Below are 27,992 nucleotides of genomic sequence, written 5' to 3' on the forward strand. Positions count from 1 at the left end.
TGCTGGGCCCTTGGTAGCATCGTCATTTAATTATTAGCAGCAAAGTGTCTTTGGCCTATTTGACAAAAGGGATGTCGAGGCTCAGGGTAGGTAAGTAACTTTTCCCCCGGGAGCAGCATGTGGCCAAGTGGGGATTCCAACCTGGTTTCCATAGGCTTCACCCCAGTGAACTGCCCTGCAGGGTGGGGGTGGGCTATACAGTGACAGCAGGACTTCGGTGGCCCTTCTCTCTGTGCCCGGAAGGACAAAGTTAAGTCACTTCTCAAATGAAAGCTTCAGCTGTCTCCCGCATAACTTGCTTTCTCTGTCTACTTCAGAGAAAGAGGTTAACTGATTTTCCCGACTAAAATTTCAGCCCCAGCTCATCGCTGCCGAGGTGCCCCTGCCACCTTTTATTTTTCCTGTTCTGGGCCTTCCTTTTCCAGCCTGGGCGTGTGCATCTTTGAGTTGTCATGTGGCCCAGTTTCCTATCTCACTTCCCCTTTGCAGCTGCCCTCTGACCCAGGGTGGCTCTTCTTAGGTGAAAAGTCTCATGGACCCCTGCCTTTCGCAGGTGGCTGCACACTGTGGGGTGCACGGTGGGTCGTGAAAGATGTGTGGTACAGGATGCGGGCCTGGGTGGCCCTCGGGTTTAGGGAAGTGACCTGTCGACTTTAAGGAGGACGTGTGTGCACTGAGGGTGGAGTCGGGCAGCCGGGCTGGTGTGCGTGGAGTTTTTATTGAAGAAGCACCAAGGGATGCAGGAGAGTCCATGTCAACTGCCTCTCCTTCTCGTTCACTTGGCAAAGCCAATGAGCCCTTTTCAGCTCCTTTTGCCCCCCCCCCCCGTGTTTTCATCTTCCCTTCCCAGCTTCCTCTTTGTCCTTGGGTCTTAACACTCACATCCTCAACAAGGTCATCCCTGGCCACCTTCCTTAGGTCTTGCCTATTGCCCAAGTCCATTTTCTGCTACTATAACAAAATACCTGAGACTGGGTAATTTATAAAGAAGAGATTTATTGGCTCACATTCAGGGGTCTGGGAAGTCCAAGGACATGATGCCAACAGCTGGCCAGGGCCATTGTACTGCATCACAGCAACATGGAAGATAGAAGGACAGGAGCGGGGCCAGCAAGGGAGGGTGGGAGCCAATCTTGCTTTTATATCAAACCCACTCCTGTAAAAAGTAACCTGAGATAACAGCGTGAATCCATCTTTGAGGATGGAGCCTTTGTGACCAAAGTTGCTTCTTATTAGGCCCCAGCTTCCAACCTTCTGCACTGGGGATGAGATTTCCAACACACAGTCTTTGAGGGACTACGTTCACACTGTAGCCCCTGCTGATTTCAGTGTCGGAGGTGCTATGTTCTTCAGAGAACTTGGTGCAATTGGAAGATATTGTGGTTGTTTTTCTATGTGTTCATTTTTCTAATTTTTAGAAAATTATTAAAACTCCGTCGTACACACCACTTGGGTCAAAGGGAAAAAAAAAAAAAAAAGAAAGAAAAACTCACACTGCAATTCCAGAACATGCAGTAAGTGAAACGCAAATATTGCACATGGAAATGAGCCCCTTCTTACCTTGGTATCAACCGAGTCCACTGGGCCGGCACTGAGAGGCACCTCTGGTCCTGTCTTGCCTGCTTCCCAGCAGTTTTCACAATAACCCCTGTTAATGTTGATGCTCTTAAAAAACTTTAAGACTGAAAAAATAATAATCTTGAAATGCCGGGTCATGACGGAGCCATCTAAGACATTAATTTCCTCCTCACTCCCTAATTCCACCAACCCTTCCAGTCCTGCTTCTGCTTTTATGATATCACCGTTTTGGTTCGATCATCATGACTGTGTGAATGCTACTCATACCTGAACTAAGCAGAATGCCTTGTTTATATTTTCTTTCTCATACAGTTTTATTTTGTTATCACTCTTAGCATTTTTTTTCTTTCATCTTTTTAACTCTCTAGCATACCTGGAAAATTCCTTTTGATAAAGGACAAATATCAGGACATGTCTATCTCTCTGATCCCCTCCGCCCCTGCCCATTGGACCTTGCCTTCAAGAAGCCCTCATTCTTTCTTGTCCTATCGTCCCTTGGGCGTGCTGTCCACTGAGGACATCTGTATCTTTCTCTTTTTCCTTCTCTCCTGAGTTGGAGCCTGTAAGTGGACTCAGACTGAAATTGGAGGACGGGAGAAAGTCAGTATCTTGAACAGGGAGGCCCCATCTCCTCTCCTGGAGAGTATTCATGATCACTTAAGGGTTTCCTATGATCATTCTGGTTCCTCATTCCTGTGTGTTTTGCAGTCTGGTCGATGTTGGAGGCAGGATGAAGTATTGAAGGGGCCCTTAGAGTCCTGTTCCTGTTACAGTACAGGAACCCAGGCTGACTGGAGTGTCGTGTGCCGGCGGAGGTGTGGCCACTCCATGGGATTCCCTGTGGCCCAGCAGATGAGGCCCCACCCACACAGGGAGCCCCAGGGTAGAGTTTTACATTGCCTAGTTTTGGGGACCGGCTGACATGCTGACATGTGTGTGGTGGGCAGGGCAGGTGGGAGGAGAAGCCTGACTAGAGGGTGGCAAGGAGGCAGGAGCCCCAGTTGATACCACCGGAGGCTGAGGCCCTCGGATCTCATCTCTGAGAGTAGGTGGGGGTCCTCGCTCCTCCTCTTTGGGTGGATGGGGAGATCTCAAGTTCTAGGGGTTGTGAATTTTCAGAGTTCTCTCTTTAGACCTGTCTTCTCCCAGGGCTGTCCATTCGGAGATGCTCTGGGGTCTTCGGCACAGTGGACGAGCTGTGAGAAGGACTTGCCTTTGTGTCAGTGATGGGCATGTGGGTCTGCATGTCCTTACCCTGCCTGCCCACTGGGTTGTCAGCATGAACCTGTCTTGACTCCAGAACCAACCGTGCTGCCCTCTTGGCTGGCTCCTCCCCCGCTCCCTGTCTCTTCTGGGTATGTCTTTGCTCTTATTTTAGGCTTATTCTAGCCTGGTGAGGGGATGGGGGAGAAAGCCGTGTTCAATGCACCCAGCTGACCACAGGGAATCCTCTCCCACCTCAGAGCTGCCTCCAGGGGTGGCATATGCTAGGTTGGTGGCTTTAGCTCTGAGTCCCCAGCACTGTGGCATATAGTAGGTGCTCCATAACTGAATGGGTGAAACTGCAGTGACTCTTCTCAGCTTTTTCATCTGTTTCCTCACGATTCCCATGATATGGGAGACAGGTGTGCAGTCCTGCAGGTACCTCCCTGGAGAAGGGTAATTCTGCTTTTCCCGTGTTCTTCTCCACATATTAACTACCATCATGAGAAAGCTTCCCCAATCCAAATACAGCACTTTATAGATTTTATATTAAAAAGTGGCTGGAATGGTACTTTATTAGTGAGCAACTCATATCTAGGATATGAATCATTTTTTTTCACAAATTATAATATTCATGAATACCGTCTATCAGACTAACTAGTTTTATTAGCATGAGAATGGCACTTTACAGCATATTATTTTATTTATAAAATTTTTTAAAAAACCTAAATAAGTAGAACATGATCTGGTGAGTAAAGGGCCCTCAAACATCAAACTCCAAATCCCAGGTGTCTTTGGGGCACTTGGTGGGATGGTGAGCTTCCGTGTCATGGGTCCAGACGACTCAGCAGGGTCTGTGACTACGCAGGGGTGGGCAGGAGAGTTCAGCTCCCCCTACAACCTCGGATCCACCATCATCAGTGGGTCTTGGCACTGAGGGTCTCTTGGGAGAGGCGACAAGTGAGCGGGAAGTGCCCTGGCTGGTACCGTGGCGACAGGGTTTCCTCCGGGAGGGCGCACTGTGCTCAGTGTGGGATGATGACAAGTGGTTTGGGTGAGTGACGGTGGGAAGGCCTTCCAGGCGGAAGGAGTGTTGGAAAGCGGGTGGGGGAGATGGGCAGTGGGAGATGGGCGACCGTCAAGGACGCATCCCTGGTTCTTTCCATTAGCAAACACTCACCAGGGACAAGGATGAGTCAGTGGAAGTTGCCCTGCTGAACTGGGAGGCCAGGCCTTCTTTCCTCGTACCCTCGGGGGAAGAAGCTGAGCTTCGAGCCTTTCTGGCCTGTTCCCGTCAGTGCTGTGCCAGGCTAAGTAGGTGGCGTGGTAGTGCAGCAGGGGCCAGGAAGGACCTGGAGGGGATGTTGCTTGAGCTGGGACCCCTTTAGGGTTGGTGGGAATGAGCTAGGTTGCCAGGTGTGCAGGGGCAGGGGTTGCTCTAAACCCAGTAACGCAGCGTGTAGGAATCCAGAGGGAAGGGCATCTGCTTGGGGGGGAGCAGTGCAGGGTGAGGCCAGGCAGGAGAAGAGACACCCGAGTCAGGCGGGCCCTGAAGGAGTGAGGGCCAGCCCCAGCAGAATCAGGGCCTGCCCAGGAGGCCCCTCCATAGCTCCTTACCTCTGGAACAAGGAGGTGGTGTCTGGCAGGGCAGGAGCTGAGGGGGCGGAGTTGTGCCAGGACCCAAAAGGTCTCAGGCACTAGACCGGGGACAGGGAACCTGCAGGCCCGGGAGCCAGTGGGAACTGTAGATAACTCTGGAGCTCGCAGGGTACATTCTGTTACAGAAAAGGCAGGGGGCAGGGAGGAGCAGGTGTAGGTGGCCACTTTGGCATCTGGAGAGGACAGAGTCAGGAGAAAGCCTGTGGGGACCCCTCATTCCACAGGGACCCGCTGGTCATAGTGACCCAAGGTCACCTGGTGGGTGGGAGAGGCCGAGGGGCACTGCTGGTTTGAAGTGACCTTCTTCCCCGTGTGGGGCTCTGACAGAGTCTGCAGCCAGGCCCAGCCCTGGAAGCTCCCTGGGGTATGCCGGGTCCAGCAGAGAAAGGCAACAGCATTCTTTGGCACCCTGATTAGGGCTTATCAAGATTTGGTAGATTTTGGCTTTAACGATGAAGACCCAGTGACAAACCTGTGACTCACTAATGGGTTAAGTGCTTACCCTGTTTAGGCCGTTCCTTGGGGGCATCTCTGGTGAGGAGGTGGCATCCTCACCACATTCCCATCTTTCAGAGGACACTGAAGCCCAGGGCCGTGAAGTGACTTGCGGAGGCCAGTCATGGGGGAATGTCTGCAGAGTTTTCCTTGACTTTTTGGCTCGTCTTGTCCGGTCCTCAGGGTTGGCCAGCCCACTTGTTCAATATTCTCTGTCCGTCACGTGGTAGAGATGAACTTCTCTGGAGTTGGTCTAACGCTGACTTACAGCTTCTAGAGTCTGAGGTACGCAGAAACCGTGCTGTTATTTCTCATGCTTGAGCTCTTCCGGGCAAGCTTACAGCATTTCTTCTTGTCTTTTGAGCACCCAAGACCCCACTCTTGCTTGCCGAGTGCATGGTGTCTTTTAATTTTCAGGTCTATTCTTGAGGAGGATGGAGTTTGCTTGGGGCTTCTGTGCTGTCCATCCACAGAAAACAGCACTCGCAGACCCCTGGAGTGGTCAAGGAGGCCGCCCTGGCTGGGCCTGGTGGGCCTTGCTGGGTTGTGCCCTGGGGGTCAGGTGTCAGACCGGGCGATGGGCCTGGCTTTGGGGGAACAGTGTGGGGTTCTAGAGTACCATGTGCCTAAATGAACAAAAAAGGCTGAGAGAAACTCATGCCCCGCCCTGGGTAGCACAGTATTCAAGACAAATATTCTCATCCGTCACTGACCAGGATACAACCAGCTGAGACCACGTTGTCGTTGCTATTTACATTTTAGGCTGGGTTTGGAGAGCAAGGTCATAGAGGTGTCAGTATCCCCTGTCATCTTCCAGAAGCTACCCTGGCAGTTTCTCTCGTGTCTTGTCAGTCTGTGAAGTGCTGAAAGAAATGTTGTCTGAGATAAAGCCGATTTTAGCTGAAGATTCACAGAAAGAATTAAAATCATCTGGGACCGGGCTGGGGATGTGGCTCAAGCGGTAGCGCGCTCGCCTGGCATGCGTGCGGCCCGGGTTCGATCCTCAGCACCACATACAGACAAAGATGTTGTGTCCGCCGAGAACTAAAAAATAAATATTAAAAATTCTCTCCTCTCTCTCTCTCTCTCTCTCTCTCTCTCTCCTCTCTCACTCTCTCTTTAAAAAAAAAAAAAAATCATCTGGGACCCTGAACTCTGCCCAGCGCTTTGCAGGTGCTGACCTGTTTCCGGTATTTCAGCCTGGGAGATACTTATTCCTGTGATTCGGTTGTACCAGCCTGGACCTAGTAAATCAGGTTGTTTGTTTTGTGGGCAGCTAAATCCTTTAAAAAAAATAAAAAGACATCCTTATGATGAAATAAAAGAGAGGAAATCTTTGTTCCAGTTTAACAACCTCATTTTATAGCTGAAGGAACTGAATTCAAGTTCCTTGTCACCCACAGTGAGCTGGTGACAGCATGGCTGGTGTCAGAGTCTCCCATGATGTTTCTCTGGTTGCTCAACTGTGTCTTGGGGGAATCTTCCAAGGGTCTGCAGCAGATGTAGGGACAGATTTCCTGAAGCTCTGCCAGGACCTTTAAAAGCTTTCAAGCACGATCCTCAGACTTTTGCCTTAGATGTCACCATCCCTTGCTACTTTCCTGAAAAGTGAGCCAGAGTTTGTGAAGAGTTGCTCCAATAAAAGGAGGCAGAGGAGGGCTTCTGCTTGCCCACCGTAGTTCTGACTTGCGTTTGGCCACATCTGCTTGATGTAAGGTGTTTGGCTAATGGTCACACAGCCTTTCAAATGACAAGAGTGACTCCGTCCTGGGAAATCTTTCATGGAGGGGATTCTTGGCAGTTAAAAATTCATTTCCTATTCACAGGAAACATTTTTATGTGATCCTTAGTGAGACATCGATACTGGCGTTTTATACTAAAACAACACCAAGACCTGTTAAAATGGACAGGGTCACTTTAATAGTTGTATTAGTTATCATAACACAACTTTAGGAGATCTCTCCAAAAGAGCATTTGACCTTTTGTCATTAAGAATCATCCCTAGCTATGACACGCATTACAGGTGTCTGCAAACAAGAAAACATATATTCACTCAGTGCTCAAAAAATTAGACCTTTCCCCTACTATCCCCCCTCCCCTTCCCTCCCATCTTCTCTCTCTACCCCATCTACTGTAATTCATTTCTCTCCTTGTTTATTTTCCCATTCCCCTCACAACCTCTTATATGTAATTTTGTATAGCAATGAGGGTCTCCCTTCATTTCCATGCAATTTCCCTTGGAAAGGTAGCAGAATACAACAATTACTAATAGGGCATTATGAAAAATTGTGGATGTGTAACCGACGTGATTCTGCAGTCTGCATTTGGGGTAAAATTGGGAGTTCATAACCCACTTCAATCTAATGTATGTAATATGATATGTCAAGAGCTTTGTAATGCTGTGAACAACCAATAAAAAAAAAATCAGACCTTTGTTGTGAAATACAAACAAAATGTAAAAACAAGAGTCAGAGAATCCATTAGAATAGCATGGTTTAGGGCGTAAGATGCGTAGGCGGTACAGGCTTGAGCTCACCAGCACCCTGCCAGGGGAGTTTCACCAGGAGTCAGAAGGTGGCTTCATGGACTAAGTCATAGTTGCTCAGAGTTGCATCAAATCAAATCCATCTTTGTAAGTGGAAGAAATGTCTCATGAGCTAAAGGAGGGACACCATGACGGTCCTCATGTAGTTGATTCCTGTAACCTGAGTGGGTAATGTCTTGGGGCATTGACTGTATTATGGAAATCTTACTTCATCTGTTTCTTTACCTTTATGGAATGAATGTATATCTTCTTGACTTACCTTTTTTCTTTTTGGGAGAGGGGAGCAGCTACTGGGAATTGAACTCAGGGGCACTCAACCACTGAGCTACATCCCCAACACTATTTTGCATTTTATTAGAGACAGTGTCTTACTGAGTTGCTTAGTGCCTTGGATTTGATGAGGCTGGCTTTGAACTCTCAATCCTCCTGCCTCAGCCTCCTGAGCTGCTGGAATTTCAGGCGTGTACTACCACCACCCCTGGCTTGGCTTACCTTTGAAATTAACTTCCAAGTGCCTTTGAACAAATTAGAAATAGTTTGCATCATCATTATGTCATCTATAACTTCAAGAATTTTTAGGAGAGACTTTTAACCAGTTTATTATCAGAGACTATGAAAAATGATGTGTTAAACTTTTAAGTTTTTTTAATATTTATTTTTTAGTTGTAGTTGGACATAATACTTTTATTTTATTTTTTATTTTCATGTGGTGCTGAGGATCAAACCCAGGGCCTCACTCTTGCTAGGCGAGCACTCTACCACTGAACCACAACCCCAGTGTGGCTTAACTTTTTTTTCTTATAAAAGTTATTTAAATATTTAAAGATATTTAACAATGAAATTTCACTTTTTGCTCAAGTCCTAAGTTTATTGGAATAGACTTTTAAAAGATATAATTGAGTGGGAATGAAAATGTGATTTTAAAACTGCCTTTCTGTTCTTTTTAATTAACCAGTATACACGAATGATAGCTTTTGCTTACCAAAATGGAAATTTGGCTTCAGGAGAAATTTTTATTTTTAATAACAACATTGAATATAGCTGAAAAAGTTCAGCCTGCTTATCTACTATTCTGTGTATGATGGAGATATTTGGTTCTGCGTATATTCCATCTTTCAGCTCTTATGTTGCCCAAAGAATCTCTGCTGTGCGGGAGTTTTGCCTGAAGCAGAAAGACTTTTGAGACTATGTTCTATGACAGTCTTGCCACCTGCCTATGACATTCAAGAGCATGCTGTGGCCAAAGAACCTGGGCTACAGAATGTCAATGACGATCTTCGGCTTTTAGTTAATAAAAGTATCAGATGTTTAGAAAGACGCCCAGACATGTACATTTACATCTGTACACACACACACACTCAGATATAGTATATATTATATTTATATAGTATTGGGGTGGTTTTCACAGCTACAGAGCTACAGCTGCATGTCAGCTACAGCTCTGCTGGTGATGAGTCGTGAACCCCGCCCTCTTGACCTGCCCAGTTGCCACATAGCTTCAGCATGGGGCAGACTAGGGAGATTAACTTTTTGTGATGCTGTAGTCTGCATATGATTTGTCCCCTCTGAAACCCATTGACATTTAATCTTCATTTTGAGATATTAAGAGGTGGGACCAGGTGGGATCTTCAAAGGTGATTAGGGCTCTGCTCTCAGGAATGGATTAATCTACTTATGTGCTTAGTGGATTAATGGGTTAATGAGTTATCTGGAGAGCAGATCGGCTATAAAAGCCAATTTGGCTAGGACTCCCAAGCTCACATTTCCTGTCTTGCTGCCTGGTGCCCTGAACTGCCCAGGAACTCTGCCATCAAGAGGGTCATCAGCAGATGCAGCCTCTTGACCTTGGGCCATGACTGTGACCAAAATAAATCTTTGTTTATAACTTACCCTGTCTATGGTATTGTGTTATTAGCAACAGAAAATAGACAAGAAGAATAGGTAATCAGAAGCTGGTGCTTCTGTTAAAGAAGAAATAGTCTAAGGCAAGACCCCAGGGCCTCTCATGTTGTGCATTGCTCCCCACAATGTCTTCAAAAATCATATGGAGCTAGTTGGTGGTGCATGCCTGTAATCCCAGCCGTTTGAGAGGCTGAGGCAAGAGGATTGTGAGTTCAAAGCCAGCGTCAGCAACTTAGTGAGGCTCTAAGCAACTCAATGAAACCCTGCCTCTAAACAAAATATAAAAAAAGGCTGAGGATGTGGCTCAGTAGTTAAGAACCCCTAGGTTTAATCCTCAGTATTTTTTTAAAAAGAAAATTTTAATTTTAGTTTTACTTAGTTTTATTTTTATTTGTAGATGGACACAATACCTTTGTCTTGTTTATTTTTATGTGGTGCTGATGATTAAACCCAGTGCCTCACATGTGCGAGAGGCAAGCTCTCTACCACTGAGCTATATCCCCAGCTCCAAAAAAGGAGATTTTAATGTTCCCTGTACATATTTTTTTTCAATTTTACAAGTGGTTACTGTTATGATAGTGTGCTTTAGAGAATTCACGATTAACCATTACATTGATTTAATGAATGATTAATGAATGGCTTAACTGAATTGTTCACTCACTGTACCCTGAATGACAACCTCAGTGGTCCAGGGCTGGGGTGACACTGGTGAACAGGGAAGAGTGGGTCCTGTCTTCGTGGGAATGCCTAGTTTTGAATGGAAGGAGTGGTAGAAGACAGACGAACAGGCAAGCAGACATCCAGGTGGGACTCCAGAGTGCTGGGAGCCGGGGGGAGCCCTGGTTGATGGCAGGCTGCCACCAGACTCGGTTGGGTTTTCCTTGCCCTGCTGCTGCCAAGCTGACCACTGTGTGTGGGTGGTCAAGAATTGATTGCTGTCCCTTTGCCAAGCCTTTGAAAACAAACTCCTTTTGCCCAAGAACCAAAGTTTTCATTTATCAAAATGGGCCAGGCCTTTGGGGCATATGGATTTGAAGTTCTGATGTAGCTGGATGCATGATTTGGGATTTTTCAGCAGATTTGTTCCACCAAGGGCATTCCTCTGTCATTATTTGTAAACGGTTTCCGCTCCCATCCCCTCCTCATCTGCTGGAGATGTAAGCCTGTGGCTGGAATGAGGCCAGGTTCTGGTGCTGATTGTGGAGTCAAAACTCAAGAGGAGATTTCTTGCTCGTGTTTAATGTTGAGTGTCCTAAAGACCGAGGCGTGCTGCTCACGTGGAGAGATGAATGAGAAACCGTCATCTTCTGTATTGTGTAGTCTTTTGTTCCTGTTCCCTGTATTGTTTTCCCTGGGCTTGGTCTGCCTTGCTTGGAGAGTTCATATGGTGCTGGAAGTCTCAGGTGGAATTATCTAGAGAGGCATATGTTTTTCATTAGAGCCCGGTTAGGGCCTGTGCTAAGGGAGGGCTTTGTCTCCCTTGTTTAATTAGAGAACGCTGTTAGGCTGTTTGTGCTGCTGTGTCCTGCACATGTGTGCACACGAAGGGGACAGAACTGGGGAGCCTGCTGAGCCCAGGTGGCTTCTCCTAGCAAGCGCACGTCAGCTCTTACACAGTGCGTGTTGGAGGGGATGGCTGTGTTCCTCCCCGGAACGCTTCTAACCACCATTTCTCTTGTTCGGTCCTATTTTATAGCTGCTTTTTGGCAAACAGTGGAAAAAAATAAAAAGAGACACATTAAAAACCAAGCTCCCCAGAGACTTCCTTTTAGCAAGTCAGTGTGGCCTCGCTGTTTGGCTCATGATTCTGCGCTCAAAGTGAGCTGGGGTTGGTTGTCTGTGACATTCACTTATTTCATAGTCTTGCTGCGCTTTATTGACTCTTTCTCTACTAAGAAGATGTGAAAACTTTCCCAGTGTTATTTTATCTTTTCCTATTGAGCTAAAAGGGCGTTTGACAATCAAGTTCTTACCCCGAGGGGTCATCTGGGAACCAAATTAATGGCTATCTTCTTTCATTGTCACACATGGCTTGAATTCTTGAGGGCTACATTTCAACTTGAGTCATCCTCTTTTCCTTGGTTTATTTTCCCTTTACCCAATTTCCTTATTTTTTAAAGGATCTGCTGCTGGTTGTCATTGTTAAGGTCTCCATTGTGGTTTGGACTGAGGTGTAGTAGAAATGAATGCTTCTGGAGGCAGCAAGGATGTGTGTGTGTGCACACGGTATGTGTTCTTGTGTGTGCACACGTGCGTGCAAGTGTGTGGCTGGTGAGGAGGGGTTTCTGGGCATAGGTGAACCAGCTTGCCTAGATGAAGCCAGTCCAGGGATGAGATCTCCTTGAGCTGTGGTCTCCCCTCACAGAACAACATTGAGGCCCTGGGAGACAGGCCTTCTCCTGCAGCTCTCCTCCAGTGTGTGGGTGCAGGCCTGTGCCCTCATCCCGGGGTGCTTTTTAAGAAACAGTTTCCAGGGTAGGGGTATAGCTCAGTGGCAGATTGCTTGCCTCAAATGTGTGAGGCACTGGGTTCTATCCTTAGCACCACATTAAAAAACAAACAAACAAAAACAAGTAAAGGCATGCTGTCCATCTACAACTACCAAGAAAAAAAAAATTAAAATAAAAAACAATTTTCAGCTTCAAGATGCATCATTAATTTTTCTCTTTTTGTGCCATTTACTGAATTTTACTTTAAAAATAAAATACAACAAGACATTAAAATAGAAATAAAAACACTTTTACGCCTCAAAGGCAGCCTGGTTTGCAGTTTAACTTGTGCTTTGAGGTCTAGGTTCAGTACTCGGCGTGCAGGGTTGTGGATAAGACCACATTTCGTTACCGCGGGAGTGGTCTCTCCTGAGGGCTTACTCACGATCTCCATCAGTGTGGGCGATATAACCTGTGTGAGTGAGGGGACTGAGGCTGGGGACCCTAAAGAGTTCACAGCCTTTGAAAGTCCATTCGCATCCTCATCTGCTGAAGATGTAAGCCTGTGGCTGGTCCACTTGTGGTTTAGAATGTTCTAGAAATGTAGCCATCTGTGGAGCTTAGAGGAGTGGGGTTCCAGAGGCAGCTAGTTCTTCCTCATGCCCATGCCCACCTCCCCATTTTGTCTTGTCTTTTAATTAGACCTATAGGAAAAACTCAGTGTTTTCCTGCCTGGAATGATAGAACATACTCTCCCTGGCCTTGAGGTGGCTCTGCCAATCAAAGTCCAACTGGAAGTTGGCCGTTGGCATGAGGCCCAGAGTGCCAGTCCTGATATCTAGTATTAGATATTGGCCAACACTTTGTCCTGTCTCAGGGTTGGCCACAGAACAGCAGGCAGTTGCAGGTCCCCATGCACTGGAATTGAGGGGCCGTGGTTCTTCCCTTCCGTGCTAGTATCTAAAAGGATGTCCCTGGACAGTCCACAAGCTGTTATTTTTTCTCTTGATATCAGGGATTGAACCCAGGGAAGCTTAACCACTGAGCTACAACCCCAGCCCATTTAATTTTTTTTTTTTTTTATTTTGAGACAAGTTCTTGCTAAGTTGCTGAGGCTGGCTTGGATCCTCCTACCTCAGCCTCCTGAGTTGCTGGGATTATATCTATTTGCCTGATCATTTCAGCATTAAATAAGATATAAAGGTGGGTGATATTTTCCAGCAATGGCTACTGGACATGGTATTCCAGATATTAAAGGACTGTCTGTGCAGGAGGCTGCTCACACATCCAGGGAAGCTGTGCTTGTGCACAGAGGTCTGTGCTCATAAATGTGACCAGGTCAGCCCTACTGGGCAGTGCGGCTTCATTATGTTGATAAAGGACACTTGATCTTGGCCTTTAGATAAATGGCCCTCCTAAGATGATATAGTTACTAGTTTACTGCTCAGCATATTTTATATTTTGAGTTTTTAAAACAAATTACTAGCTTCTTTGTGTCATGTGTTCATTTAGATCTTAAGTGTAGTGACCATGTAATTTATCATCCCAACCTAAGTGGGTCAGGATGCTGTGTAAACTGGGCTAGTATGGCCTCTCTGATCTTGAGTAAACTGTTTGTTCTAATGTGCAAGGTTTCTTATGACTTGTCCAGCTAGTCCAACTATGTTCTGGTTTTGTTTACTGCGTGGAACAGCCAGAGAGAAGGGCTCCCTTCCTAGCAGGGAGTCTGGGAAGGGAGGGGTTGGTCTTCAGTATCGTGGGGGTCCTCATCAAGACCAAGACACCTGGGATGAGTCCACTCAGAGGAAATGACCCTGAAAGGACACAGTGAGAAGTCAGCCATCTGCATGCTGAAAGAGAGGCCCCAGAAAAAAACAAGTTGCTGGCCCTGAGATCTTGGACTTCCAGCCTCCAGGACTGTGAGAAAATGAATGTTTAGCCATTCAGTCTGTGGTATTCTGTTATTAGCAAACTCAGACCCTTGGCCCAGGAGATGTGAAAAGCCTTGGACCTGGTTCTAAAAGTGAATACAGTGATCCCAGACAGAACGCGTGAGAGTCTGGGCAGTGTGGAATCTTACTGGTGAGTCCGGGGACTTGGTCAGGAATGGTCGGTAACAGTAGGTCTATCTGACAGGGCTGTGATCTTGGACTCTGGGTTATTTGGTGTTTTAGTCAGCATTTTTTTTTTTTTTTTTTTTTTTTGGTCATGGTAACCAAAAGACCTGACAAGAAAAATAGAGAGAAAGAAAAGTTTATTTTTGGCTCATGGTTTCAGCTGTTCAGTCCACAGTCAGCCAATTTCATAGCTCTGGGCCTAAGATAAGACAAAGCATCAAGGCAGAAGGGCATGGTGGAGAAAAGCAGCTCAAGACATGGAAACGAGGAAGCAGAGAGATCTTTGCTCACCAGGGACAAAATATAAACCCTAAAGTCACACTCCCTGTGACCCATTTCCTCCAGCCACACCTGCCTACAGTTACCACCCAGTTAATCCATCAGTGGATTAATCTCCCAGATTAGGCTATACTTCTCATAATCATTTCACCTCTGCAAATTCTTGCATTGTCTCACACATGAGTTTTTTGGGGGATACCTCATATCTAAACCCTAACAGGATATGATCAAGATTCACTTACCCCGAGAGGGGTTGGCTGGATCTGGGTAAGCAGACATACAACTGGTGAGGAGGGGGATGAGAGGGAGCAGGGGAGGGATGGGCTGGAGAACCAGGCTGACCAATTGAGCACAAACAAGGCAAGAGCAGGTGTCATGTGCATATGTGAGGGCCAAAGTCCTGTCATTTGCATCCTTGGTTCTTTTGGAGTGAGGGAGGAATCTTCTGTGGCTGTGTGTGCCAAAGCCATCAGTCTCAGAACTGAGGAGTGACTGAATTCCTTTTGTGGGACTTGTACATTGGAGAAGGCTCTTGAACAGACTGTGAACATGAACAGCTGATGGGTACAACTGAATGGAGATCGGAAAGGCAGGAACCAAGTTCAAAATTGCTTTTTCAAATCTGCCTCTAGAACTTTCTGGTACTTTAATATTGATTGATTGATGAAAGCTTGATGCCAAGGGATTTCACAAATGGTTGTAAATGGAGTAGTGAACTTGGAGTCAGGAAGAACCCAAGTTTATATCCTGATTGTCACTGATAGGCTTCATGATTTTAAACAAAGTGTTCATCCTCCTCTATTTATGGACATGTAACTTCCACATACCTGAGTCCATCATGTTGTTTAGTGAGATAGTATTCAGTGCCACAGGCCCTCATTATACATCAGCTTATTTCTTTCTTGGGCATGCCTGTAAAGGTTCACTCAGTTCATTAGTGTGTGCCTTGCTCCTCTGCTACCTGTCCCCAAGGGCTATTCTTAGAAGACTCTTTTGGCATCTGTCATTATTCTTTACATCCAGTTGTAATGAACTTTAGGTTTATGTCCCCTGGAATTTATATGTGGAAATCTAGTCTCCAGTGTGATCGTATCAGGAGGCAGAGCCTTTGAAAAGTGATCAGGTCATGAGGGTGGAGTCCTCCTGAGTGAGAAAAGAGGCCTCTGCCATGTGAGGACACAGTGAGGAAGTGCTGTCCGTGAACCAGAAAGCAAATCCTCACCAGACACTAAACTTGCTGGGACCTTCATCTTAGACTTCTCAGCCTCCAGCACTGGAGAAATAAATTTCCGTTGTTTATAAGCCACTTGGTCTATGGTATTTTGTTATGGCAACCCAAATGGACTGAGACACCAGTAAAGGTATTTATTTATTTCTGCAGGAAGAGGCCCCTAGTTTGATATTTGAGTCAGTTGTACGGCAGTCCTCGAGAACTAGGGTCTGTGGACTCAGAAAATGTTTGAGTGAGAAATGCCCACAGGGGGCTTTGTAGTCTAGTGGTCCATAAACCTGACTGTTAACATGTGGGTTCTGCACCTCTTGGCTGAGAGTTCTGACCTACAGGGTCCAAAGTGGGGCCTAGAAGTCTGTATTTTTAAGAAGTGCCTCAAGTAATTCTGAGAATGATTCGTTGAACTCTGATCATTCTTGCGGGTGCCTCAGTTTATACATGAAAATTCTGAGGTGGAAGATAGAGTGCTATTTCAGCCATCTGGCCTCTGTGCACAGCGGTAATTTGGGCCCCAAACCCTTCTGCTCCTGTGGGAGGGACACACAAAATATCTCCTTGTCATTGCATGAAATCCCCCCAAAACTGACTCCACTGTCGTCCCCGCCTCCCACCTTTCTGCATTTCTCTCTTCTCTCTTCTCTGTGCCTTTTAATCGCCTTGCCCCTTTACCATCCTGCTCTTTGTTGAATGTGTGCCTTTGACTGATATTCTACTTTTTCCCTCTTAACTCCTTCCTCTGACTAAATCTGGTGGTTGGTGTTAACTCACTAGAGCAGAGAGTTGGAACTCACTAGAGCAGAGAGTTGCAGCGGGTGACTCACCTGTTCCTTGTTGGTGTCTCCTTGACTGTCATGACCCGGCTGCTGCAGGTCAGTATTCGTGGGCCAGGTATTCAGCTTTTCCGTGGGGTGCGCCTGACTTAACTTACCCATGGCTTTTCTTACAATCCCAGTGCTGAGTAGTAGATGGTGCCCGATGGTGCTTTTCCTGCCCTTGGCTGGGCTCCACTCCAGCCTTGCCCTTGGCTTCTCCCCTTCACGGGCTCAAGCCTGCACACAGAGCACAAATCCCCGCTGCACCTCCCGCTGTCTTGTCTCTTTCTCCGCTGCGCTTGCTGACCTGGGCACATTCCCTGAATTCACTGGATTAGCCAGACCTGTTTCTGCTGGAAGGAGCCCTCCCTCCTCCGCCGCAGCAGATGTACTGGCGGCTCTCCCCAAGTTTTCTGGTCTGTTATCCTGGGAGATTCCTCATCTCCCTGCAGAGAGAAGCCTGTTTCCCCGCCCCCAATTCTTCTTTCCTGCTTCTCATTCACTTTTGTGGTCATGATGACTAAGGAGGTGCTTCTCTAGGCCAAAAGATTTCTGGGTTTCATTTAATATCTGATTTGTAATCATTTTTAAAAATCCTTTCTTTATCTTGCTCAATTTTACCATTAACTTCTTTTCAAATTATTTTAAAATGATATATTTTGTTGATTTTTTTTATTAGGGCTTTATACATTGTATTTGGGTTCATTTTGACAAAATAATACATGCAAGGAATTTGATTTCAATCCACGTTCTTCCCCTTCCTTTTCTCTTCCCTTCTCCCTCCCCCTAATCTTTTGTTGATTTTGAAGAAAGATATCCCCTCTGGCCGACACAAGTGCATATTTTAAGCAGCTCTGAAAATGAGATGTGCATTTCAATTCAGAAGGTCATAATTTATTTGGCAGCACTTTTTTTTCCCTTTATGGTACATAAGTCATCTTCAGTCATTAATTTTGCAGGATTTATATAAAAAGATTCAGGATATTTCTGATATTAAGGTAGATGGTTACCAGTATTCCTAACTCTTGACAGTTATCTTCCAGTAGATCATTTCAACTCTCATCTGGGGAATCATTACATCTTACGAGACCCTTCTTTCTTTTATGATTAGAGACACCATAATATTAGATAAAGCTGGCATACGTTAAGGACTCTATGTCGGCTCAGTCTACAGCTAGAGTTCAGTAAAGGAAAACAAAATCTCACTTTTAAATCTCTATATTGAGAGTTACAAAGCAAGCAATGCAGATTAATATCCATATTAGAACTATGCAGGGCCCAATGCTCATATCCAGAGACCTTCTTTCTCTGAAGCCATTGACACCATTCATTTCATAGTATAGAGAAGGCTGTGCGTTACCCAGAATGAATGTTAAGTGTTTTACACATGGGAGAACTGAGTATTGTCCTTTGCATTTATTGTCTGAGAAATTTATTCTTTTGCTGTGTGTGTGTGTGTGTGTGTGTGTGTGTGAGAGAGAGAGAGAGAGAGAGAGAGAGAGAGAGAGAGAGAGAGAGACTGAGGGGGGTGGGGACTAACATTATTAGTTCTTTCTTTGCCTGAAAAGAAAAAAAGATGTTCCATGGATTCATGGGATTTGGCCTTGCAAAACTCATCATGGAGTAGGAAATGTAGACTTTTCCTTGTCAAATGGATACACAGCTAGTCAGAAACATCACTTATAGGTAGCCACTGAGTGGAAGTCTATAGAAGGCTGTCCCAGAATTTTGACCTTCCTTTTTCATGGAATAAATCATCCACATAGCCCAGGGCCTGTCCCCACACCCTGACCAGCATGGCCACTTGCTTTGCTGTGACTTCCTCCATTGCCGAGTCTAAACAATCACCACCAGAGCCCTTGTATATGGAATGCTTGAAAGTCAATACAGAACCAAGGAACAGCAGTGAACCTTGGCAGGTTCCTGAGTGATTCATGCACAGAGGCCGTGTGTCACCCAAGAGCAATCTAGTTCTTGGCCTCCCTTTCTGTGTTGAGCATCCTCACGGAATGCCGCCCTGACTCTGACTCTGCAGTAGTGCAGGAACAGTGAATGCTGACTAACTTCCATATTAGAGTCTGTGATTTGGTAGGAAGAATCTCTTCTTAAAATTGTTCATTTTTGAAGTAATGTAACCATTATCCAGGCCCCTTTGTTGACCTTCTAGGCTTTGAATCTTTCTTTGGATCTTCATCTGTTTTACTTTATTTCCGAGTGTGGGGACGGGGTCTCATTCTTATCTTGACCCAGATATAATGGAGATCAGTCTCATAACTATCCCAGCAATGAAAAGCAAGAGAAGGCAGCTGATTGCTTGAAAAGCAGGTTTAAAAGCCAAAATAAGGTTACTGAATCTGGAAATGGAATAGAAGAAAGTAGAAGAAAAAAACCAAATGGACAAATTAATCCAAAATGAAAATGAGTCAGAAATGATGCTGTCCAAGCATGGCTAGAAATCACCTGTGGGCTGAGATAATCACACCTAGGTGATGTGGTATGTTTTTAAGCAGGCACCACATTGGGGTGGAGAAATAGGCCACATCTTGCTAAAATAAAGAGTTCATAGTAATTTACAGATCTGTGCCTTTCCAGTGACAGCTAAACCACACAGGGTGTCTTTGTAAGATAAATGAGGTAGTATTATACACAGACAACTTTATATTTTTACATAGCATATAATTGTCATTTGTAATGTTTGCTTAGCACAATATATATGTATAAACATACATATATACATATTATGATCATCATATATAATATTTGCTTGTCTTGGTTTTCCAAATGCGAAACATACATTGTCAGATAAAAGTAATGTTTTACATCAGCTAAAGAAAAATGTAACTTTTTTTTTTCTTTTTGGTGCTGGGGATTGAACCCGGAGACACTTTACCTCTGAGCCACATCTCCAGCCCTTTTTATTTTTTTATTTTGAGACAGGGTCTTGCTAATTTGCTTAGAGCCTTATTGAGTCACTGAGGCTGGCCTTGAACTCATGATCCTCCTGCTTCAGTCTCCTGAGTCACTAGGATTATAAGCATGGGCCACCACACCCAACAAGAACATGTAGCTCTTTTAGTAAACAATTGATATTTTAATTTAAAAATGTGTACTTATTTATTCTTTCAGTCGATGATAAGAAGCCTGTCAATTAATAGAAAGATGTTTCAGAGAGCTGGAGACTCAAGGGCTGGTGGAAATGGTGCTTCTGAATTTCCTTGATTCTGGGACCCATTGATGTGATCATGGATCCCTAGACTAATTTGGATAAAGATGAATGTCAATGATTTTTTTTTTTGGTGTGAATTTTAATAACCATTATTTTAAGCAAAAGAAAAGCCTTTGTTGATCACTGTGCGGGGACCTCATTGAGGGCAGGGCTGGCTGTGTGGGAGAGTGACCTACACAGCTGTATGGGGTGGGGACTTCAGAGGGCCCACACTGGGGTTCACGCACTGGTTGCCTCTTACAGTTCTTTATACTTTCATCTTCGAATCTGTTTTGTAAGTGAAGCTCAGTGGGCTGATGGAGCTGCTCAGGGGGCTGGTGGACTTGTGCAGTCCTACCTGTCCAGGTTAGATTATGGCTACCTGTTCCCTGTCACATGGTGCCCAGTCCCTCCCTCTCAACCCCACTCTGTGTGACTGTCCAGGGCAGTGGCTGATTGCAGCAGTGGGGAAGACTTGTGTCCCACTGTGGCTGTCTGCTCCTCATTGGGACATCTGAGCGTGAGGGCCTGTGTACTTCACAGCTGCAAAACAGATGGTGAGCATCCTTGTCGTGGCTGGCAGTGATGTGGGTGCATTCGGGGTGATTGGGCCGGGGCTTCTCATCCATCCTGGATGCACATTCCAGAAGTAGCCTGCAGCTGAGGAGCAATATGTTTGGGAACTACTATTTGTCTGGGTTAGGGCAGGAGTAGGTTGGGAAGGGAATATTGACTTCTGCAGCCCCGATGAGGTCTCTGCATTTCAGTTTGCCCTGAGTCTTGAAAATTTATGAAACCCCCTGTGTGAGGATAGTGCACATCCACAGACCCTTCCCTTTAAGGTCTGCTCTCACGACCTCTTGGACACCCTCTGTCTTGACCATCGCCCCTCTTGCGATAACTGTTTTGTAGCACCCAAGAACCTCCTGACAGCCTGTGTGCCACAGAATTCACCTGGGCCAGGTGCTTACCACATGCTTCTGTGAGTTCTGAAAATGGGTAGATGGGCAACGTCACCCTGGGCCTTTGGCTCGGGACATGCCCCATGATATTTTGGGTCTAATGGTGTTTAGTTCCTCTACAGGGAACTATCACATACCTCAAAGTAGTTCTCATCAGTAGCCAAGCCAATTAACACTTATAGACATTTAGACCTCAGGATTACAGCAGGTCTCAGCAGTGTGCTTACAAAAATCTATTCTTATGGAGTAAGCTGCATGGTCTGTATTCATGAAGTGCTGATTAATGAATCTAGGTTACTCTGCTAATGGGGCATGACAGGATTCCAGTGCTGATCAGTATCTTTGATCAGTGGTGAGAATGAGGCCTGATGACATGCAGATATGCCATGTGTGGGTGTCCTGGAGCTGGACAAGAGAGCAGAGATATGATCGATGCCACCATTAAGGTCTGTCTGTTTGAATGACAGGCTGTGTCACAAAGAACAAATTTGATAGGACATGCTTAGATTCAAAACTGCATGTGAAGAATGGAATCCTTGGGGGTTTTAACTGTCTGTAAATTGAATATAAACCAGCATGATGATGAAACTGTTTTAAAAAGTCTGTCTTGAAATGAGTTGGAAACGTGTATGTACAAAAAAAATCCTACATGTGAATGTTAATAGCAGCTTTATTCCTAATTGCCCCAAATTGGAAGCAACCAAGATGTTCTTTAACAGGTGAATGGCTAAATTTTAGTAACGTAGAGTGGAATATTATTCAGTGATCAGTAGAAATGTGCCCTTGAGCCACACATGCAGAGGGATCATCAATGCATCCTGCTAAGTGAGAGAAGTCACTGGGAAAAAACTACACACGGTGTGATACCAACTATGTGTCGTTCCGGAAAAGGCCAAACTATGGAGACAATACCAAGACCAGTGGTTGTCAGGGGCTTAAGATAGGAGGAATGATAGATGGAGCACAGGGGATTTCAGGGCAGTGAAAATATTTTATATAACACTATAATGGTAGATACATGGCATTATGCATTAGTCAAAATCCTTAGAATATATGTCTCACAAAGAGAAGACTAATGTAAACTAGGAACTTAGTTGGGAATCCTGTTATCAGCAGTGGTTCATCAGATGTTACAAACGTACCATATAATAATGCAAGATATTAATAGAGGACACCGTATGTAGGGAAAAGGGTACATATGGGGTCTCTGTACTATCTATTTAATTTTTTTACTGCTCTAAGATAAAGTCTAATAATTAAATGTGAAGAAAGCTGTGAACTGATGGCACCCAGCCAAGCTTTTTCATGTGATAGTGGCAGACGTGGCAGAAGCCTGCACTCATTGGGAGGCATTTGACAGAGAGGTGAGAAGAGATCTCTGGGCCAGGCTGCCTGCCTCACTACCCGGTCCTGCCTGTCCCTTGTCTTGCAGCTTGGGCAGGATTCCAAACCTCTCCTTGCTCATCTATACATCGGGGATATTGGCAGTGCCTTCCTGGTGGCTTGTTTCAGGGGTAAAATGAGGAATATGTATATAAGCGCCAGTGCCCACAGCACTAGAGCTGTTTGACTCACCTGGAGCTTGGTTCTGTAGGCCAGGTCAAGTGCCTGCAGGGGCAGAGCGCCAAAGATTTGGGGTGGACTTCCTCAGTCTGAGACTCAAGTCTCCTTTGCTTTGTATACGCAGCTCCCCCATTGGACCTCGGGTCTCTTTGCCACCTGGCCAAATCCAACGTCTTCAGGAAGTCAGAGTTTGGAGGCCTCCTCGCTGGAGAGCTTCCTCTGACCTGCAGTTGCCAGCGCTCTCTCCTGCTCTCGCGGTTTCTCAACAGTCTGTGGTTCAGGGTGGTACTTTGCCTGTGTGTTTTCTGGGGCAGGCTGTGATTCAGCTGTCGGTGTATTCCCAGTGTTTGACACTCTTGTCAATGGAGAAAAAGTGGTGACAGTAAAATACCACAGGAAACTGGATGCAGCAAGGCCTGTTGGTCTTCCTGGCTGAGCAGTGTTGAAGGAAAGCTGGGCGACTGCACCTCAGGGGTTCGCAGAGCAGATGAAAGCGTCTGAGCTCCATCCAGATGGGTGACTCTGTGGCAGCAATAGCGTTTCTCTGGATGGTGAGTCAGAGCTCCCATGTCCAGCTAGCAAGGATTTTTTAAAAAAATGTTCCATGTGACAGTTTTCATATAAAGATTAGTTCAAACCAATTCATTCAGTTACTTTTTAGAAAACAAATTTATTTTTATTAAAAAATAAATTTTTATTTCATAAAGTTCCAAATTCAAAACCCACATATTTTCTTTGAGCTCAATTTTAAACTGACAAAACATTACTTTGTTTATAAATCTGGCAAATTTTATCAAGCAGTTTCAAGAGAATTTTAGGTGAATGATTGGTTTCAATACAAGTTAAGTAGTGCCCCTTTGGACATTTCAGACTGCATTTGTAGATTTTATATTTTCTTTTTTTTTAATATTTATTTTTTTAGTTGTAGTGGGACACAATAACTTTATTTTATTTATTTATACGTGGTGCTGAGGATTGAACCCAGGGCCTCACATGTGCTAGGTGAGTGCTCTACTGCTGAGCCACAACCCCAGCTCAGATTTTATATTTTCTATGTCCCTTTATAAGTACTTCATTATCAAAGAATACTAAGGTTGTCCCTAAAAGGGCTTAGGAGCCACTAGCCAAGATGGAACAGATTGAGGGTAAGGCTAATGCTACTGTGTATTGAAACCATGTATTTTCAGATTCTTAGTTCTTAAAAGCACTAATTTTAAAAAAGGAATGAAGACACTGTCTAGTGTCCTTTGGAGGGTACTAGGAGATGCCTCATTGTCTTGAGGGGGGAAACCTGGTAAATAAAAGGAGTCAAGGCTTGATCCTATCTTTCTTATGAGCTTTGTCTTGGAGGCTAACCACACATCACCGAGGGGAAGTTCCTCTTTATGGCTGAGACCTGATATCTGGAGCAGGAATGAAGGACCATCACTGCCAAGTAGCCCCCCAGGAGTTAAATGCTAGGCAGTGACCCTTGTTGGCTGCTCATGTCATCAAAAATAGACCCCAGACACCCCAGTAGTAATCCACGCCTCCTGATGTACACATACACCACCACCTGTTAGGGGGTTTTACAGGAAAAAGCAAGGAACCTAAATCTAATCCAGCCTCCATAGCCAACCTCCAATTTTCAGGCTATACAAAAATACAGGAAAATATCAAACTAAGCCACAAGCACAAAATGAACAGTTCCTAGAATCTGGAAGACTTTTAATTGGTCGAATGAGTGTTTCTTCCACAAAAAAAAAAAAAAAATTCCAAGAATTAAAAAAGAGAAGCTGCAGCAGGTCTAGAGAAAACAATAAACAAAACACCCAGGGGCCGATTTCAGTGTGTGACTTTTCAGATGCTGTTTCATTCTGTGTATATGTGTGTGTATACATGAGTGTGCAAAGATGAATGAGAAGATATGGACAGTGAGGACATTTGATGACGTTAAGAGTGAAACTATTTTTCAGGCCTGTTGGTCCCTCTGTTAAAAAGACCTTTTTTGGGGGAGGATAAATGGCAATATTTGCAGATTAAATTATATGGTATTTGGGAGTTACTTCAAATAATCTGGCTAGGGAGGGAGGGAGGAGCTTAGTGGGTGGGAAACTAGAGAAAACAAGATTGACCATGAATTGTTGAAACTGGGTTCATTATACTCTGGCCTTCTTTTTGTGTATGTTTGAAATTTACACCCAAATTTTTAGAAAACAGCTTAAAAAAAAAAAAGCTCAAACCTTCCCTAATATTAGATAGCTCCCCTCATACATGTAAGAAGACGCGAAGGATGTGACTCTACTTTGGGTACCACCAGAGATATGAAAAAGTGTGCTCTATATGTGTCTAAATTGTGATGCATTCTGTTGTCATATATAACAAATCAAAATTTAAAAATAAATAAATAAATTTCAAAAATATATATTTAAAAATTTTTTAAATATACTTTTAAAAATATATTTTGAAAAATGTATTTAACTCATAAGTGTTTCTAAGATTGTAATTACAAATCACAGTTCTGAATTGCTCCATATGTACTTTTAAAGTAGAACCATGAGACAAATCATCTCAAACAGTATTTGAAATTAAAATGCCAAATACAGATTTTTCTAAACGCAATTCTTTATCTCAAGATTTGTATCTCAAAACATTTTTATACTTAATAACTTGCAGCTCCTCAGTGGGTCACAGTCAGCAGTTAAACAGAGAGAGAGAGAACTGAGTGGAAGGCATTATAAGTTGTGAAGATGAATACTGTTTTTCTGAGACTTTGGTTTCATTTGTTTTTTGATGTGAATAAATATCTTGCTGTGGATCACTGTCAACGATTTAAAAACTGCCACTTTAGTATATGATGTGGAAGAGCTGGGACAGCCTAGCATATGGATAACAGCAAGAGTTAATCATAAACTGCTGGTAAAGAGGTAGGCCCCAAAGAAACAGAGCCCAAAACACACCCTGAGCTTAAACTAACCTAAAAGCTGAAATCAGTCAATCAAGCAAGCAACTATGCAGTGGCCCCTTAGTGGAAGGATACTTTTTTGTTGCTGCAGACACACAGGTTGGCATGGTGGATTGTTTTTTGGTGTCCGTTCCTTCCCTTCATGCCCCGTATTCACCATTTATTGCCTTTTGGTAGCTCCGTGTTTGGTCTACTGTAGGTAATACATCCATATTTATCAGATACAAATACTAGTAATTAAGACACCTGTTTCAGAGAATTGGGGAGGAGAATTTTTGTTTTAACAAGCTTTCCACGTAGCTAACCTGGTGGCAGTTGTAGACCATTATTTAGGAAGCATAGACCTAGTCCATCTGCTCATTCCCTGGCCCAGGTTACACATGCTGTTAGCATTTGAACCATGCTAAAAATTGGGTCGCTCCTCTTCTGGTGGAGGGCTTTACCTACAACTCCTGGCATCTCTTACCAAGTTCTCTAAAAACATTCCATGGCCTTCTAGGAGGTGGCATGGATTCCATACTCCTCTCTACACCACCACATTCTCCCAAATGACTCATCATTTTATTTTCTTGCTCTATAGCTTTGGCTTTCTTTCTGTGGCCAGTAGTAGAAAGACCAAACATGGAGCAGCATATCATTCAGAACCCACCAGCATCTGTTGCCCTCCTGTCCCTTCTGTCTCTTCTCTCTCTCTTCCAATCTCCCAACTCTCTCCTTCTGCTGTCACCTCCTGCTGGGGCCACTCCAGGCTACCCGGGAAGCCACAGACAACTAACCTTTACCAACTCTGGCCTTCTGTTCATGTGTATCCACCAGGTGGAGCAGCCTCTATTTTTCTCTGAATAACATCCACCCTCCCAAACCAAGTTCAAGTGCCACTTTTATAAAATCCTCCTTGATTTGGAGTTAATCACTCCTTCCTTGATGCATCTTGCTCTTTGTCCCTATTCTGTTACAGCCCCTAAGACTGCTGTGGACTTGTTTAACTTCACCCATGTTTGATGGGGAGAGCAAGCTAATAGAAGGCAGTTGTTACTGGAGTACTTTAGATCTAGATTGTCTCCCAAAGGTTCCTTGGTTGAAGGCTTGATCCCTGGTGCAGCCATGTTCAAAGGTGGGGTTTGAGAGAGTGATTGGATCCTGAGGGCTCTGACCCCATCAGTGGATTAACCTTTTGAGGAGTTAAAAATGTGAATGGACTCAAGGTGGAGGTGGAACAAAGTTGAGGGGGCAGGTTCCTGGGGACATATCCTTGAGGGCTGTATCTTGTCCCCGTCCCCTTCCTGGATGCCATGAGGGGACAACTATCCTCCACCATACACTTCTGCCATGATGGGCTCTCATCTCAGGCCCAAAGCTATGGACCTGGCTAATCATGGACTGAGACCTCTGAAACAATGAGCCCAAACAAACTTCTCCTCCTTTACGTTATTTTTCTCAGCTATTTTGTTCCAGTGACAAAAAGCGAACCGAGCCATCATGCATGTGTCCTTCACTTCACTGTACACCCTTGTCACCATTATTAGACGTTTGTTGAATTGATTTTTGTATGAGTTCTGATGACACCAGTGTTAATATTAACGGGCAGCATGGCCATTTAACTTGTGTGGAGTAGGAGCTTCAGCCTCCCGTCTCGGATGAAGGCTCGAGGCTGCTTGTGACTTCTCTGTCATTCCTTTTCTTCTCAAGCCCAGCCAAAGACAGTCCTGCCAGGTTTGCGACCTGTTCATGGTAAACAATGTTTAGTTTGTTTTTCTTTGGAGACAAGGTGGACGAGGAGGCTGGCATCTTGAAGAGGAAGTATTAGCAAATCTGATCCTCAGTGCCATTTATAAGAGATGGGAGAAGGGGAACTCAGGGAAGTGATTAGGGCATAGACGAAAAACCTCAGAGAACTGTGAGACAGGGGTGTCCAGCCATCCTGTAACATCCTGCCTCTCGGGCTCTTCAGCCAGCACAAGAGTGCTTCAGGTCACTACCGAACGTACCTGCTGAGGGAGAAGCTTGTCACTGAGGGTCTTGCTGGCTCATTCCCAGGAGAGCAAATCTCCTTCCTGAATTAGAGGTGAGCGGAGAAAGCCCAGCACAGGATACATGTGTATCAAGGGTGTTTATTCTGCTGGCTTTGGTTATTAAATAATTTTTGTGCAGTTACATCGGGGTGGTTTTTGAAAAGCAAAATCATTATTGAATGCTTTTTTTTTTGATGTTTCATGTTTTTGGACAGGCAGAAAACCTAATTCTGTTAAAAATGAGATGAAAATCCTCATATTGAAATAATGATGTTTCTCTGTTACAGGTTCCTTGCATTGACTCCATGGAGAGTATATCATCTGATTTCGGTCATGATCCTTGGGCGTGTTATTATGCAAATAATAAAGGATATGGTTTTGTCTAGAACAAGAGGTAAGAACACTCAAGATTTAATTTTTATGGCATTTAATTTTCTCAACTCTGAATGTCTGATTCTTGTGAGGGTACACTAACCAATTATTCCTTTGAATATTCCTTTGAACAGGAAAAGCATTAGATTGTATAAGTATTGATTTTGCTATTTTCAATATAGTAATTTATGTAACTGATTCATAGCTTCAACTACTGCCTTTCCTATTGGCTCTAAGTGCCATTTCAAATACCACTTTGATATGTAAGTAGGCTGCAGTGAGGATAGCAGTTAAATATTTATTACATCCTACTTCATCAGGTCCAACTGGTCCACTGGAAAATGGACACGTTTATATAAACATTTTTTCTGCCTCAATGAAGAAAAACAATTGAGGATTTAAAAGCAAATGATAGAGAAAATTTTAAATGAGTAAACAATCATGAAAAATGAATAAATTTCAAACATTAATTTTAAAAGTGAGAACTTACAGTATTTTAAATTTTGCTTAATGTATTTTTGAGTAGGTTAACTATATTATAAATCAAGCTGTCCATAGTTGGAGGATGCTCTTCCATGAGTGTTTGAGCTAGTTTTTTGTAAGTGGGCAAAAATCCCTCCTGGAAATAATTGAGTCCCATGAAGCCAAGTGGAATAGATAGATTTGATCAAAATTAGCCCAGAG

At 44.4% G+C, this 27,992-nt stretch overlaps 1 protein-coding gene across 1 annotated transcript in view; it reads left to right on the forward strand.

Moving 5' to 3' along the window:
- Retreg1 (reticulophagy regulator 1) overlaps window positions 1-27,992 on the forward strand; it is a 137,596-nt gene that overhangs the window by 12,404 nt on the left and 97,200 nt on the right. Inside the window, exon 2 of the mRNA XM_026393594.2 lies at window positions 27,224-27,330. Within this exon, the coding sequence (XP_026249379.1) occupies window positions 27,224-27,330 (107 nt within the window). The remainder of the gene's footprint in view (window positions 1-27,223; window positions 27,331-27,992) is intronic.

The sequence above is a fragment of the Urocitellus parryii genome, chromosome 1 (assembly GCF_045843805.1).
Source record: "Urocitellus parryii isolate mUroPar1 chromosome 1, mUroPar1.hap1, whole genome shotgun sequence".
In the NCBI taxonomy this organism is placed as follows: Eukaryota; Metazoa; Chordata; class Mammalia; order Rodentia; family Sciuridae; genus Urocitellus; species Urocitellus parryii.